Source organism: Synchiropus splendidus, chromosome 18 (genome assembly GCF_027744825.2).
Source record: "Synchiropus splendidus isolate RoL2022-P1 chromosome 18, RoL_Sspl_1.0, whole genome shotgun sequence".
Classification (NCBI taxonomy): Eukaryota; Metazoa; Chordata; class Actinopteri; order Syngnathiformes; family Callionymidae; genus Synchiropus; species Synchiropus splendidus.
The window spans coordinates 3,183,650-3,195,848 of record NC_071351.1 but is presented as its reverse complement, the minus strand read 5'-3'; the positions used below and the strand labels follow the sequence as shown (position 1 = coordinate 3,195,848).

Here is a 12,199-nt window from a genome sequence, read left to right as displayed (position 1 = left end):
TGTGTGAAGTGGAGGAGAGGACAGGGGAGGGGGGGGGTTCATGGGAGAGTGCGAACACCAAGGTCTGCTTTGACTTTGCATCAACAGTTTAGTCTTCATTTGGCCACAAACCCCTTAGTTGCCACGGTAACGGCTGTCCTTCCCAATTCACGCACCCTCAGCCTTGAGCCGAACATTGACCTCTTGACTCTATTTTTTACGAGAGAATTCCTGCCCTATAAAGCCGCCTCATCCAGGAGACCTGGGTGCCCCTGCCTCTTGCCCAGTCTAGCTGGGACTTTCAACAGCCCCTTGGAAAGCCTTGAATACTAAGTGGCTGCAAATGACTTCAAACTAAATCTGTTTGTCTACAGCACAAATGATGCGGTCTGTGAGTCTTTGGCTACGACCCTGACCCCAGTTTAAATATTCATATCGCAGTATTTACTTGCGATTCCTCTTGTTTTGCATCTCACAGACATCTCGCCCGACACGAACTCAAACAAGATGCGCAACTCTCGAGCACAGAATGTGCGGCTGGAGCCACTCTCTCCCAAACAGTCCTCCAGAGGCACCGCGTTAAATATCGTTGTGTCATTTCCAGGCCTTTTGAATGATGGTCGATCCCACTCTAGTTTTCTTTACACACAGAAAAGCTTGTGACTGTGATTCGTCAGGGAAACGGCGCTGCTTGAATAAGAAACAAAAGGCTTGTGTTTGGAAATATTTGCAAATTAGGTGTCGACGCAATGGACTGTAAATACCGGCTTTGCCTCAAATATTTCGTGATGCTCAGTGATCACTTCATTTGAATGTGCTCTGACATTTGGATTAGTGATGATGTGGTGTGTTTGGGAGACGGAAAGAGGATGATCTTTCCCTCTTTGTTTCCGCTTGTCCTTCTCACCGCCGTCTGGCCGTGGTGGGAACAGAGGCGACTGACACTCTGAGGAGTCAGACCAGGAGCTGCTCTCTGGATGACCCCAGATTTTACTGTCCAGTTGGCCTCCCGGTCATCCACATGTTTTCTTTTCCCCAAACTTCCCTTTGTTTTTTACGGTGTCCTCGCTCAGCCCCTCCCCGGCCGTCAAAGTGGTATCTCCAGCGGAACAACACAACCAAATAGTGGCTATAAACTTCAGACTTGTTTACGGCCCGGGTCTGCTCACTCACCTCTCGCTGAACTCCGGCAACAGACACCGCTGTCCCCTCAAACAACAACGTGGCCTCAACTTCACCCTGCCACCGTGCCCTTTGGATGAGTCCAACCAAACCAGGCCTTTTCCTCTTACACAACTGCTGCCTGCAGCGCTTCATCTTCGTACCTTCCTCCTGCCAAAAATACCCTCCTTGTTTTTGACCCCCTCATCAAATAATCCACAATAATAATATATATTCTCACAGCATCCGCTTCAATTCGTGGCACCGCTCCTGCTCCGCGGTGAAAAAGTCGAGTCATTGACTCGCTTACACTGACACACTTTAAAAGTGTGTTTGGGCTGGTGCGAGGCTCGCTGCTGAGATTTTAATCTGCTCACTCCACCATCTGCCGCTGACGTCTGATTGCACGTCTCCGGGATTAAATAAAGATGCAGCGCGGCACGTGAGGCGCTCCCACACACACACACACACGAGCGGATGTGCACGCAGACGCGTCCACCAACGTCATGTGTCGCTGGAGCGGGGAACGTGGGCCGCGCAGACGACCCTCCGTCGCCTGCAGTTAAACACCCTCATTACCATTTTATTATGCCGTGTCATTATTCTGATGCTATCAATGGAAATGAATTGCTGGCCATTGATTTACAATAACCTTGCCCTGCTCTCCGCTGGGCCCCAGGGAGCCTGGAGTGCTCATTGATTGGTTCCCCCTGTCCACTATGTCTGACTGGCTCTAACAAGGCTGCACCTTCCGGAGGCTGGTTCGCGATCGTACTCTTTATCACAAGTTGTTTCATATCAGAAAAGCTCCTCACGGTCTCAGTGACAGAGAGTCGAGCTGCTCCCATCTTAAGTAAGTAAGTAAGGATACTCCCCGTTCGAGCTGGAGCCAAAATTGATGACATGTTTCCAATGATACCTATAGTTTCTGCTTATTTTCAGTTTTTCTGTTGAAGTTATGTTATTAATATTTCAGAGAATTGACAGGTAGTTTTGATACCTTCAGTCTATATAAAAAATAATTTAAAAAATCTATAAAATAAAATAAATAATCAGTTATGCAAGAAGAAACAATAAAAATGCAGAATAAATAACTGAAATAGTTGTTTATTTTCAAAGCTGCAAGAGACCACAGATCATATTTCTGCTATTGCGCTGTATTTTCTACGGTTCTAAGCTACAACTTTTGTCTTTTTGACCTATGTTTTTCATTTTATCCTCTGCGGACAACAATATTTAGGTGTATATTTTGAGTCAAATTGAAAATTCACTTCATTTTCAAATATTAGCACTTATATTCATTGTTCCGTTCAAGAAGTAGACTCACGGAGAAAAGCTCCCCGGACCAGAAGAGACTTCGCAGGCCTGACAGTTCTCTGCGCGTCTGCTGGTTAAGTAGTCGGACGTCAGATTGAAAGGTGAAGAAAATAAAAGTGGCCGCGGGGCATGCAGAGCATCATTAGTGCCGAGCTGTCAAAAGCCTTCCCGTCACCGTGGCGCTCGCTAACAAGGCCGCAGTCAGCCAGCAGACTGGAGCCCGCAGACATGGAGATGGGACTACAGTGCTCGTGACATGTAGTGCCCCGCTGTTCTTTCCCCGCCGTCACAATATGGAGTCCACTTCTGCAGGGACTTGATTCTGGATTCTACCTGGCTAATCGTGACGTCCCTACTGTGTTTATCGTCGTTTTTTTTTCAGTCACCTTTCCTGTCAGCTGAGACCTGCTGATGTGTGAAAGCTTGCAGAAGACACCCCTGTGTTGCAGCATACTCTGCAGACGCATCCAGTCCCCCGTCACTTTGCTCTGTACTCTCCTAACCCTAACTAAAAATGTTATCCGTGTTCAAGAGAGGCAAGACAGTTTCTCTCCTCGTGCACTTCCTGTCTGCCTGTATGATCTATAAGCGGAAGCATTGCTTGGACAGTCCTCCAGGATATTTATCCGCCCGTGACCTGCCCTGCGTACGGAGGGTCTCCCGCCAGAGAGCTCTCCTCCCGTCTGCCTCGTACACCTTCTATTATCCGATCAAGGCTTGTTTCACCTTCACCGTCTCAAGCGCTGCCCGCTGGCCCATGTTCTCAGCCACTCATTTGGCGGCGCTGAGTCACGGCACACCACTCCATCTGTGAAGCTTTCAAGCGATTCTGCCGGAGACGCGTCATCCGCTGTCCCTCTGCTCGCCGTCATAACAGGAACTGGTCTTTCCTGCTTTAAAATCAATGAACCACCCTCCTCTCCTTCATGCTTTATATCGAGCCTTTCCAATTCAACCAACTCAGAATAAGGTGACATTGTTGAGTCAGATGGATGGCAGAGGAGTCAGGATGGAGGTGGGTTGTCTTCGTTCTAATATCAACCGTCAACAAACAGTGCCATCCCTCTCTAGTCAACATTGACTGTAAAGATAATCCGGCGGTCTGAACGTGAGCCTGTGGAGCGGCAGGTGAACAGCCGGCTGCTCATCCTCCTCAGCCGCGGTGACACAGACTCACAAAGGTCGTGGCAGGGGTTAAGACTGTAATTGGCGGTGTGTCCTGGTCCCTGCTCGTAGAGTGCTTCAGGGATGAGCTTTAGCCGGCGTAATGATGCCTGTAAGATGAGAGGGGATTTGACGACGAGCCCCTGCCCCGGCTTAAATCCCCCCCTCGTCTTCCTCTTTGACGGCGGGATTCAGGCGAAGCGCCGCTGCGAGGACACTTGATGCTCTCTGAGCTGGGAACGACGTTCTGACACGGCCCGGTCAGAACCTGCAGGCCGGTGACACGCTCCGGTCCACACCAGTGATGTCACTCCACACCTAATCCCATCAGATTAAACCTTAGTTATACAGGAAGTGTGTCTTTTTGACGCCCACAGGGGATTAAGAAAACATCAACTCATCGGTTTTGTGTTCCTCTCTGGAGTGCAGGGTTGTGATCTATCATTATGGGATGTGAGGAATTACTGCAACTGAAAGTAGTGTGTTCCTTTAGGATTGCGTATCACACATTTGTTGCCAACTTTAAAGACATTGTATGACACTTTCATAACTCGGCTGAATGATGTGTTTCGACGTGGCAGTGTGTGCGCCGGCGCTCCGCTGCCCTCTAAATGGAGCTAGCAGGTTCTGCTTGTGTTAGTGGGCATGCAACTTCTCTCCATGCCACAGCTGGCAGCCACCTCCATGCCCCCTCATTCACCCCCTGGTGCTATTTATGCGTTTGCTCAGCCATGCGACTTAACCCTTTCCCCAGCAAGCTCGACCTCAGGGCATGCTACACACCAGGCAGAAATGTGTCCTCTGCCACACCTCGACACCTCCACCCACACTCCTGCCATATTTCACATCTGGCTCTTATAAATGCACGTGTTTCTGAATGATCTCGATCATTTTTATGTTCATAAACATAAGAGCAGAAATGCAACGCATCGCTTTTTGCTCAACGTTTGGTCCCGTGCCACGTGATTCGCCTCCCATTATAACTAAGATTAATACAAACAGCACTTCAGAAGCTGAGTTTGTGCGCCTCTCTGTGAGCAGCAGCCGCCGAGTCTGCGTCGCTCCCACGCCCAGATCAATGCCAACATCCATTAGTCCACCAGCAGCAACTCTGACTACATAATGGGCCAAATTCAATTACCCTGCTTTTAGATGCCTCGCAAACATTCCCTGTCTCGGACGATAGCGGCGACGCGAGGCGATTCTCCCGGCTTTGTTCCTCTGATTGAAAACAGACTTCCACCCTAAGCTTCTTCGGAACTGTGTTAATTTCACCTGGAATTAGCTCTCAATTCCGGCAGATCAGCGTCGAGCTTCCTCCATTTCACCTTCATTGAAGGACAATATTTCTGAGGACTACGTATATTATTTCAGACAATATCCAGTTTTGTTATTTAGCATGATGCAGTGGCTTTATTTCAAACGACAAAACTGTTTCTCATCACAAAAACAGAACCATCTTTGGACACCAAAAGCCAGTTGGTTCTGGCTCCTATTCTTCTCCAAGCACTACCTCTAAACATGTACATTTCCAGTCCAGCATTTTGGCGTCCAGCTGTATTTACTTACACCCCCCGCACCCCTGTAATCTTCACGCTCCTTTTCCTCAGTGGGCGTGGCCACTGTCCTCATACGGAGCCGGTCACTCACCATTCCCACGGCGAGAGCTGCCAAAGCAAATTTGGCACGGCCATCTTTTCTTCCCAAAACTCCGCTTCCCTTCAGTCTTTGTGTGCGAGTACTGGCGAGGCTCGTACGCGTCTTCACTCCGGCAGTCGTCGCCTGCCCTCATTAGTCAGTCTCCATGTCAGGGAGACATATTTGATGGTTCTGCGGCTGAAAACAAGTCAGGAAACTTCTCAGATTCACACTGACTGGTGGTCCAGCAGCTTTTCACACCGCTTCCTTTCTGTCCTCCATTTCCTTTTTTCCCCCTCCTGGGTTTTGAGTTGCTGGGACTTGACCTGCTTTCCTTTTGGGACTGTGGGAGCATTTTAGGAACTAGTACTTTGTGAGGACGTTTTTGGCCCCGGTTTTTTGAATAGCACAGTAAACTAACCGACATGCGAGTTTGTCTGTGGCTGTTCACAGGAAATAATATAGATATATTTCTTTAGGTTTGTGTCTTCAGACAGATTTGCACCCCCTACAGGAGGCTGTCTGCGGACGCGGAAGCTGACCTTTGCAGTGGCTTTGTTGCGCCTCATTAAGTCAAAACCCGAATTTTAGATTTGAAAATAAGACGATAATTTCACACCTTCTGGTGTTTCAAGGACCAACGTTTGGAAGTAGCCAGCTAAGTGCTGCTTTAGAGGATCACCATCAAGAGAAACTGTATATCACACATGTGATAGTTGAAGGACCGTAATGGACCCCATTACTCCAAAGGTCATGTTTGCGTTTCATGAGCAGTAATAAGCGTTTAACCTTTTACCAGCGGCTCTGGTTTCTCTTTCTGTTTGGTCAAGTGTCCCGGTGGACTCTTCCTTGAAGAGGACGGGCCTGAGACACAGCAGACGTCCAGCAGGAATGTGGAAGTCGGAGGGTTGCGAGGGAGGTTGAGAGGCAACCGGAGTGTTCGTTCATCACGCCATTCATAAAAGTTGTTTTTGCCGACACAAAGTGTTCTTTTGTTTTTGAGGCTTTTGTGGATTTTGAAGTTGGATGGAATGTTGGAGATGGTTCCCTGTTTGGGGTGAATAGTGGGGTTCTGCAGGGAGAGCCGGTGCGGGCACGGGCCCCCTGTGTTCGTACGGCCACCTGGTGGAGCTGAAGTGCTCGATCGTCTCTCTGTTTTCCAGTGAATATTTAATATGCCGCCCGCCTCATCTCTTCTCCTTATCACACTCATTTCAGCTGCTAAGCACAGACGCTCGTCGTTCTTTGCAGCCTGGAAGATGTCAGCCAAAACTGTGTGACCCAAAAACACAAGAATCATACTCTGGAGAGCTGATTTCATTTCTCAGGAGTCGACAGAAGAGACTCACAAACATGCTCGGCTGTGAGCTCAGCACTTGTCAGACATTCTGCTGTGAACTCGTGCTCCGTCGTCTGTAGAGCTTTTACGTCCATGTTGACATTGTGATTCCTCGTGCCGACACGTGTAATCCTTATTTATATATCTTCATCTGCTCGACACATATGTCTACAATTCTCCTGCACATGACAGACTTGTGGTCTTCATGTTGCAACACAGCAGAGCATTTATGTGCTGTAAGAGGTGAAAACGGAAGAGATGAGTCCAAAAGATCAACTGCAGGTGAGGTGAACAAATATGTGGGCTGTCACTCACACTGGAGTCTTAGGTCCAAAGTTGACAGCCAGTGTCTCACCGCAGGCGGGACAGTTTTTGAGCAAACTCAAGACCTTCATGTTTGTTGACACCTGTTTGTTCCTCAGCTTACGTGTCGGAGGTAACCAAAGCTCTCCCTTTATCTCTTGTTGGTGGGGGCCCCTCCCTCGGCCCTCGCCGTGGGCCCCTGAGCACGACTAGCAGGGAGGCCAGGGTGAGGTCAAAGTCAGGGTGCGGCTCAGTTCCCCACTGCAGAGTGGAAAGAGAGAGAGCAAAGAAAACAGGTTGTTGGCCCTTTCATCTTTGTCTAGTCCTGTTTGTGTGAGTGAGCGCGTGTGTGTTAGGTCAACGCTTTACATGCAGTCACATGCTGAAAAGTTCAAGGCGATGCGCGACTCAGGGGCCACATGGGGCCTTCTGGCAGCTTCTGTCTGGCCCCTGCAGCCTCAATGTCAAACTGAAATTACATCAGAAGTTTATGATGTATTTTCTAATTGTATTTTTTCTGGATATTATTGAAACAAATTTTTTTAAAAAGCCTAAATTTTATTGCTAAATCTCACTTTTAGCTTGTATTTTCATAATGATTTATTATTTATTATATTAATAATAATAATAATAGATTTATTTTGAATGCTTATATTTCTTCATAGAAACTTTCAAAAATAAATAATAAAAAAAGAATATATCAAAGTGAAATAAATGGATGTAAAGTTGAGACGAAAATTTGTCTAGATTATTTCACTAAATGTGCCACTTCCTGTTTGACTAAAGTGATTACCTCCATCATTAGCCTCATATTTTGCTGCACATTGATCTATATGCAGAGCAAGTCCGACACCAGTGAACTCATCAAAAGTGTGCTGCATGTCCTCCTCAGCTGGCGCTGTCAAACATTCATTTGTGGATGATGAGAGGGAAGTATTCGACGTTTCATTCGGGCCTCAGCGTCTCTCCCTGTTCTCAGAGGACATCCGGTAATCTATGACACAGGAAACGCTCTCAGACAGACACCAGTAAGAAAGCAGGGGAAGAGGCGTGTCGGGCGATGGAGGAAGAAGGAGGGCGGAGAGAGTCTCGCTAATCTCACCAGAGACTGTCTGTCACGGCAGAAGCCCCTGGATTTGTTCACCGTGGAGGCAGGGAAAGTTCAGAAACAAGAACTTCTTCATTTTGACTTTCAGCTTCTAATCTCATAGATCAAGTCTTCAGAAGGTTGTCATTTCGGAAACCTCTCTTCTGATGCACCGAGCAACCTCTCGTACCACGAATCTGGTGAAGAGCTTGTCGGTGCTCCACAGCTCTTTAGCTGGTCAGTTTCCTCACCTGAGGTGACCCCGGGTCAGACCCCCATGTTGCAACATCTACACCGGCCGCTCTGGCGCCCCCTGTCCAACTTAACAACCCTGACATATGAAGCTACTCAAATTACTGTGACTTACTCTTACTCTTCTCCCGCTTCCCTCTTGTTGTTCCTGTAAAATGTGATTTATTTGAAGGGAAAACATGATACATTCGGACTATTGGTCAGGCCAATTGAAGCTGACCGCAAAGTCGCCGCGCGTGAAAGCAAAACAATGTTAGTGAGTCAACACGGCTCAGTGTGTCAAACACCAGTGAGGAAGTGTTGTGCAACCGCTTCTAGAGTGGACTGTTGTCACTCCACCCATCCTGTCCCTCACACACACACACACACACGCACGCACGTGTTCGCCGGGGCCCCTGAGTTGGTATCTCACCGCCGCTCAGTGCCTTCTGACATGAAAGCCCACGCTGTTTGATATGCGGGGGGCTAGACAGGAAGTCAGCCCGTACACGACCAGCCACTTCTGTTCAGACGCGTCTCTTCTCAGAAAGCAGGGACGGCGTGTCGTGTTCACGCACCGCGAGGTGTGAGGGAAGCAGCGCAAGGTGTTGCCGCGCAGTCTGGGCACGTCTAACACACTGTGCTAATCTGAAACTCTTATCTCACAAGTGTGACATCCTGTCTATGCTGTGTAATCTATACCACATAATAAAGAGAGACAAAGTACACACACACACACACACACACAACAGCAGCCCTGAGTCTCCGACACTTATCGTAGCAGTTTCCAGTAAACGACTCAGCCTTGGGTCGGGGTCACGTGTCCATCAGATTACAATTTGTCAGCTTTTTTTCATGCGGTTAAGTGGACCAAGATCCAAGGTCCAAAGGCAGAGTGGAAGCCAGGTTCTCCACGCCTTGATCTGAGAGGATGAGGTGTTGACGGAAGAAGAAATGAAACTTGCAATGTATAAATAAACCAAGCTATTGAAGAACTGAGTTTCACGCCTCAGGGGAACTCCTCATGTTCAGACAGTTATTAGCGACTTTAGCTGAAGACAACTAGCATAATACGCTGGTTTCTGATGTTGAAAAATGACTTGTAAATGTCCTGTGTGCCACTCAGGTAGTGACAACACAGTGTGGAAGTTTACTGCATGAGTAAACTATCAAATGAACTTGAAAGATATTTGGCTTATTTATGGGTAATTGAAGCTTAGAAGCTACTGATTTGCTGGTCATGTGACTCAAGATTTTTTTTTTTTTTTTAAAAAGCAGCTTTAGCTAGAGTGACCCACTTGAGTTCTTTGCCCCGACCTCCCGGACGATCTCTTCCGTCCCGAGAGCCGGATGCAGCGCTGCACCCCTGGCAGCAAGTAATCCACGAGACGAGGGCGAGCACGTGGCAGTGCGCCTTCGCCCACAGGGCAGTCGAGTGTGTGTGTGTGTGTGTGTGTGTGTGAGGGAGATCAGCCGTCTCTGGGCCTCTCTGCAGGCACAGACCTACAGCCCGGCTTTGCTGGCCCGATATGTAGGACACGGTCCCCTCGTCTCTGCCAACTGCAGACACGTCTCCACTAATCTGTTTTTCATTCCGTCATTTCTACTTCGCGCCAGAGCTTTTGAAGTATTTGTTTTTTTAAGCTCATATCCTCCGTCCGCACTTGCTCCAGATAACCACTCGTCCTGTTCAGAACTGGACTGAGAAGCGGTGTCAGTGATGACACATTGATGTGAATGAGGGAGGAAAGTTGAGCGATGAAAGACAGGATTCACCTACACACGCCCACAGTTCGCCAGCCGCACAAATCCAGCAGCTTGTGTTTGCTCACAGGCTGCCAAGGGAGGAGGCAGGAGGTGACCGGGCCGTGTGTGCGAGCGTGCATGTGTGTTTGTCTGTCACACACAAAGAGACAAGCAGGGGTTTGTTTCCCTTCCCTTCTGCTATGACATCATGCTGGATGGAGATGTCGCCGGCGGACCCCGGCGTCCTTCATGTTAGCTTGATAACAACTGCGCCGTCCAGTTTTCTGAAGTTGTGATGGTTGGGAATATTGGTTTCTAATCCACTGGGCCATGGTGCCAGTGTGTCAGGAACAAGCCTGTGTGTGTGTGTGTAAGGCGAGCTGCTCTCTGAGGAAACATAGCACGGCTAGACGCGCGAATACCTCCGAGGACATGACAGCTGTCCTCGAGTCACTGCTGCAAGATTTTATTGAAAACTAAAGGTCATGTGACTTCCTTAGAGATTCTGCCGACTCAGTCCACTTCATTTCTCGTCCTCGGTTTGACAGATTCAAGTGTACAGTTTTACTCATGAGCGTCTCCACGTTTCTGTTTCAGGCGTCCGACCCGCTCCCCACCAAAAAGTCCAAACATGAAGACTTCCCTCTGCAGTCGCCGCTGGCCGACAAGGAGAAGCATCACGACTGGCTGCAGTCTCTGTCCTCCTCCAATAAGGTGAGTGTTGCCGAGGGCGCAGCGGGCAGAGCTCCGTCCACGAGAGACTTGATGTCACGCGATATCACAGCCAACTTTTCAGATGATGCTGGAGCTTAAATTTAGAGCAGCTGAGTGATGCTATCAAATCGTTGGGTAACTGAAGACCGCAATGATTCCCTGACTGGGATGGAAGTTTGAGGCATGGCTGTAACGGAATCTAATGATGGATGTCCCCGCGGAGGTCAATCTTCCCTAAAACGTTCCTGAAGGAGGTCCAGTTACTGACACCTCCAAACAACCCGGGCCATTTATCTTCACACCAAGTGCGTGAAGCGCCGTCAACAGCAGAGGAAGCTGAAGCTCCTGCTGCCAGGGAGCAATGAGATTTACATGGAATTTTGATTTTAAACCGATTTCATTTACAAATGAGTTGTTGCCGTAAACTGGTGTCGAGTCACTTGGTTCAGCTCTTTTCTTATAAAACTGTTCAGTTCAAGCTTTATGACATTAGGAGAGAAAAACTACAGTGCATATTTATTATTGGCGCATCAATTGTTTGGATCGTTCTTTATATTTTATTAGGTTTGTTGATCCATTTTAATGCATTTTACCACCTTACTCCTTTATAATTCCTTAATATTTAAGTAAAATGTATAAATATAAAGTGTTGTACTCCAGAGAAGAAAAAATATTGAATATTGAAAAATATTGACTGGTTATAATACGAAATAGGAGACATTATGTTATTTGATCTGTAGGGAAGGAAGGGAACATATACATGGAAAAAGCAGCATGTTTGACACGTTTAAGAAAAAAATAGTTTGAATTTTTGACATATAGAAGTTTAGGAGCAGCGAGCATGTGAAGGAACCTGCTCAATAAAGTGGACACTTGAAGTGGACGGCGATCGATGCCGAGGTCTGTCATTATCTGCCTGTTGAGCAGCCGGCAGATTAATGTGGCGCTGGCACGGCTGCGCTCACTCACAGCTGCGGTCACTCCAGGTTGTAGGTCAGTGATTTCAGGGACAATCAGCCGGTAATAACCGCGCTCTGATGTAAATTTAAGCTTCACCCCCTCGGTGCTGCGCTGGCGGACAAAACCCAATCAGCACTTTGACCTCTGCGCCGGCATCACCGTCTTTGAATCAGTGAACTCCATGGTGCCGTTGGTCAACGCTTTTGTCTGTCCCTTTCAGGCTCTTAACTGCATCCAGCCCCGACAGAGGGCCTCGGCCTTCAGACCCTGGTCCCCGCACATCTCCGCCGGCGACAAGGAGCCGTCCAATCACCCGCTGGCGCTGCTGAGAGACAGGTGAGACGCGGCTCGGCAGGGAGATCTGCGTGAGAGCTGTGCCGCTTCTTCACGCTCTTTCACATGTCTGGGTGGGCTGGAGCTGCAGGGGTCATGTCTGACTGTACCGCTGCCTCCTACACTGCCATTATTCACACACTCGTACCGCCAGCACCCACTTGTCCTTGCGCTGCCAATATCACAGCTGATCTGGCCAAGTTTCCGCTGCAGTGGGAGGATAGAGC

At 48.4% G+C, this 12,199-nt stretch overlaps 1 protein-coding gene across 1 annotated transcript in view; it reads left to right on the top strand.

The window, feature by feature from the left end:
• Positions 1-12,199, top strand: part of skia (v-ski avian sarcoma viral oncogene homolog a) — a 47,567-nt gene that overhangs the window by 30,952 nt on the left and 4,416 nt on the right. The window contains exons 2-3 of the mRNA XM_053850632.1: positions 10,563-10,679; positions 11,860-11,975. Coding sequence (XP_053706607.1) covers positions 10,563-10,679; positions 11,860-11,975 — 233 coding nt within the window. The remainder of the gene's footprint in view (positions 1-10,562; positions 10,680-11,859; positions 11,976-12,199) is intronic.